We start from the raw sequence: 4,488 nt of genomic DNA on the forward strand, positions 1-4,488 counted from the left end.
CCGCCGGCTCCTGCGTGTGGGGGTTTGATGGGGCCAGGGATGCAGAGGGTGCTGGGACGGCATCTCCATCACCACCAGGTCCTGAACAGTCCCATGTTGGCAGTGGCAGCCGGTCCCGTCCTGGCCGGTCACACTTGGCTCTGCCCCTCAAGCCTCCCTGGGTCACCCTGTCCCCTTCTGCACGTGGGTCACCTCCCCTGTCCCCCCAGCTCTGGGAGGGGGCTGCAGCACCCAGGGCTTGGCCCTGGGGCACTGGTCCTGCACGGCATCTCTTCCCTGCACCCAGCATCTCCCCGCCCTGCCTGCTCCCACTGCCTGCGGGCTCACGTCCCACCTCTGGCCGGGGGCAGGATGTGGCCGCTCGCCTCAGAGCCCCCTGGTGAGGCCTCGTCTGGCTCTTGTCACAGCCGGGCTAGCACTGAGCAGCCCGGAGCTGAGCTGCCATTCATCTCCCGTTAATGAACATGGCGGCCGGCGGAGCAAGAGCCCTGCAGTGGGCCTGGCTGCAGCTCCTGGCTGTGCAGTGCTGCCGGCAGCTAGAAAAGGTGCTTGGCTGGAATCGGTGGAGACAGGAGAAGGCTGCTCCAATGCTGCTGGAGCCTGGCAGTGGGAGGCTTTCTGAGCTGGCAGCGCGGCCAGGCTATGAACTGCAGGGCACGTGCACTGGGTGGGCAGCACCAGCCTCCCGGCGGGTCCGGCACCAGCCCTGGCACTGGCTGGCTCCAGGGTCCTGCCAGGTCCCCTCCACCCGGCCTGTCCCAGGTGGGTGCTGGCGGCCTGCCCAGCTCTGCCCATGTGCCCAGTGCTGCCACTGCGCCGTCGGCACCCACCTCGGGGAGCAGGGTCACCCTGGCACCCTCTGCCCCTTGCTGGGGACGGCCCCTCCCAGGACGGGGCTGCTGGGTGCTGGCTGAGTCAATGAATAAAATAAGCCCCTAAATAAAGCCCAGTAATGAATGTGTAATTTTCCATTGATAGTTGAATACCTACAGGGATGCAGCGCTTCCATCTCAGCTGCTATTTTTTGTCATGTAGTAATGCATCTGCAAAGATAATTGCGCTGTTCCCTCAATAGCAGAGGCAGGAAAAGGCAGCGAGAGCCCAGACTTACTTCTTTTGCTGTGGAGAATGAGCCCACGCTTTTCACCGGCTGCTGCTGGCTCTGCCCTGGCCCCCTGGCCCCCCGATGCTGCTGTGAGGTTCCTGAAGGGCTGGTGGGGTATTTATTTTAGGGGTTTAACTGCATTGGTTGAGGCTGGTGTGTGGTGCCGACGGCCGTGGGGTGCGGGGGGCTTTACTCCCCCCTGCCCTGGGCTGCAGGGCCGCTGCATGGGGTCTCGGGGACCCTCCTTGAGACGGTCCCACTGTGGGGCAGTGCCCCACGGCTGCCCAGCATGAGGGCAGGAACCCGTGGGGGGAGGCCAGCTGGGAGCCGCACAGCAGTGTTCTTGAAGCAAAAAACAAAATAAATATGAGGCCTTTATTAAGTATGGATGTTAATAATGCAGTCAGAGCACCAGGGAGTGCTCCCATCTGAAACTGGATTTCTTTCTGTGTGCTCTGCACCCCCAGTGCGGCTCTGCCCCAGACTGGTCCTCACTGGGCTAGGGGTGAGAGGAGAGCGAGGGAGGAGGGGCCCGCAGGAGGCTGGGGCTGGGCGATGGTGAAATGAAGCAGGTAGATAGCGGCACACGTGCTGAAACCGCTGGCAGCTGCTAGTGTGTTTAGAGTAGCAGTCTGTAGGCTCCAGAGTTAACGTCAGGCTGAAAGGGAGAGCAACTTGCCTCTCAGCACTGCTTCTTCAGACCGTGTGATGGTGGGGAGGCTGAGGTGTTTTGGGAAGGTTTGGAAGCCACAGAAGAGCAACTGCAGGGGGACATGGCCTCCTTGCTCTCCCAGGGCCTTGGGGATCTCGCTGACCAACCTCTGTCTGTCTCCAAACGTGCTGACAACGAACACTGCCCAGTTCAGTTTTCCTGGACAGAGGGGTAAGAGTCTCTGACATTGGCTCCAGCAAGTTTCATGAAATTAACTAACCAGCTGGAGAAGAGATGTGTGCAGCTCTCCTGTCCCAGAGGGGCTGTGGCGGGGGCTCAGCGCGTGCCCCAGGATCCCGGGGTCCTGGCGCCAGCCCCTTCCCCTTGTGGGGCTCTCTCCTTCCCAGCTTCCAGCAGGTGGTAGCACACTGCCGGCTTCGCCAGCCGCATCCCTAGCCCTGCCAGTGTCCCCAGCCCTGCCAGTGTCCCCAGCCAGGCATCGCTTGCTGGCGGTGCCATGCCCAGGCCTTACCAGGCACCGCACGCCTCCAGCAGCCTCCAGCCCAGCACGAGGGACCCCTGTCCATCCTGCCCAGCCCTTGCCCAGTTCCCTGCCACGCTGCCTGGGGAGGCGGCTCTGGAGCCTGGAGAGCTGTCCCCTCCTGGCATCCCATGCTGCCTGGATCCATGGAGAGCCCTGGACGAGGGGGAGGCAGGCGAGGAAAGGCACCCCTCCCGGCTCCACGCTCCTGGGTGCCAAGTGAGGGTCCAGAGCCTGTTTTGGAGGCCCTGGAAACCTTGTTTTCTGCTGGCCCTGCGACTGTTTGTTCTCTGCCAGTTTCTGGTCTGAGTCCAGCAGCTCCTGCCACACACAGTGGCTGTGGCAGCGCAGTGCCACAGGTGAGCGCTGGTCTCTGGCAGCACCATGCTGGCAGCAGGGCTGGCTGCAGCCCCTGCCTGCGCTGCCAGGAAGGGATGCCTCTGGCACAGCCCATGCTCCTGAGGTGCTGGAGATGCAAGCGCCCGTGCCAGCTCCTGCCGTGAGCGCTGGGTCTCTCCTGCTGTCCCTTCACTGGGAACTGGGGCATTCGGGACCTCAGCATCTCTGCCCGACCACTGCAGCTCGTCTTCTGCCTCAAACCTGGAAGCCCTGCCTTGAGCTGTGCCCAGACAAGCTCAGTGCAGGCAGCAGGCAGCTCTGAGCACCCTGCTCCCCTCCATGCCCCAGAGACGGCTGGTCCCAAGCCGAGCAGGCAGGGCTGGCCCAGCTCCAGCGTTCTTTGTTATCTCAAGGGACCTCAACCATTTCTGCACCTTGTTTACCCACCGTTGTGCAGGGTGGAGGAAAGGCAAACACCAGCCTTTTGTTCACCAGCTTCCCCTTCCCGTGAGCCTCATCCTCCTCTCTGGGGCTCCATCCGCCCTCTTCCCTGCCACAGGACCCAGGACTCAGCACCCTGCTGTGCAGAGCCCAGGGTCCAGCCAGGACACCACCATCCCCCTTCCCCACCGCTGCCCCTGAGACATCCCTGCCCAGATCCCTCCAGGTCCTGGCTGGTTCCTGCTCCTCACACGCCTCATTTGGAGGGTCCCAGCAGCTTTTCCCAGGTCCACTCCCGTGGCCAGTGAGAGGCAGCCATGCCGAGGGGCCCGCTCCTGGTAAGGGTCTACAGTTGTTCAGAGCCACTGCTCCCAGCCAGGCAGAGCAATGTGCCAAGAAACTCCATAAATCAGAGCGCTAGCCCTGCCAGGGAGCGCCCACTCGCTGCTGGGAGAGGCCTGGGCACAGCGGGCGGAGGGGCATGCGGCAAAACCAGGGGGTGCAGGGAGAGGGCAGGGCAATTCGCTTCCAGAGAGGGAGGAGGGTTGTTCCCCCAGGCCCTGGGGACCTTCTCTCCTGCCACCTTTCACAGGTGCTGGCAGAGCTGGCTGCTGGCCCTTGGTCTGGCTCAGCACAGCTGTCCTTCTCTTTTTATCAGCTGGGAGTCAGGATGCAGAGGGAGCTGAGACCTCCCACTGCTCACAGTCGCTGCCTGGCTGCAGCAGCTCCTGCTGAAGGAGCTCACCAAGCCAGGCTCTCCTTTCTGGTGATTATTCCCAGCCCTGTACCACTGTGGGATGACGGTGCTGTCCTTGCAGCCTGATGGCATCCACGGGGCAGCAACCAGGGAGGAATAGCTGCTGGCCCCCATCTGTGCCACCGTCCTGCTCGGTGCATCCTTGTCCCCAAGGTTATAAATCCATACAGTACCTGGACTGGGGCCGATGACACTGGTTTGAGTCTCCTGCCCCCCTCCTGCCTCCCCGCAGCACCGGGGCCTGCAGTGATGCTCCATGGATCCTTCTGACGTTTTGCCCCTGGTGCCCCCGGTGCCACCTGGGCCTAGCGCTGTCCCCACCAGGTGCTTGTGAAATGCGTGACATGTGGCACTGCCTCCCCCCACTCCTCCAGCCACGATATTAAACCACTTAATGCACTCAGCGAGTCCTTGAGCTCCGAGACGCCTTGGAGTGCTGTTGGCTTTGTTCAGCGCTTTGACGAGCTCAAGAGCTCGGAGGGGAGAGCGAGCTGCGCCCGGGGGGGGGGAACGGCTCCATCCCACCGGCCTCGGTCCCCGATCGCACTCGGGGCAGGAGGGCGCTGGGGGGGGCACGGGGCTGCTGCCGTCCCGCTCCCGGCTCAGAGCTCCCCGCTCCAGGTCCCATCCCAGCCCCGCCGTCGCGGGCGACA

General features: G+C 63.1%; 1 protein-coding gene across 1 annotated transcript in view; it reads left to right on the forward strand.

Annotated features, from left to right (window-relative positions):
• Window positions 1-464: 464 nt before the first annotated feature.
• The window catches only part of C2CD4C (C2 calcium dependent domain containing 4C), a 5,919-nt gene continuing 1,895 nt past the window's right edge, over window positions 465-4,488 (forward strand). Inside the window, exon 1 of the mRNA XM_009279913.1 lies at window positions 465-762. Coding sequence (XP_009278188.1) covers window positions 465-762 — 298 coding nt within the window. The remainder of the gene's footprint in view (window positions 763-4,488) is intronic.

The sequence above is a fragment of the Aptenodytes forsteri genome, unplaced genomic scaffold (assembly GCF_000699145.1).
Source record: "Aptenodytes forsteri isolate BGI_AS27 unplaced genomic scaffold, ASM69914v1 Scaffold147, whole genome shotgun sequence".
In the NCBI taxonomy this organism is placed as follows: Eukaryota; Metazoa; Chordata; class Aves; order Sphenisciformes; family Spheniscidae; genus Aptenodytes; species Aptenodytes forsteri.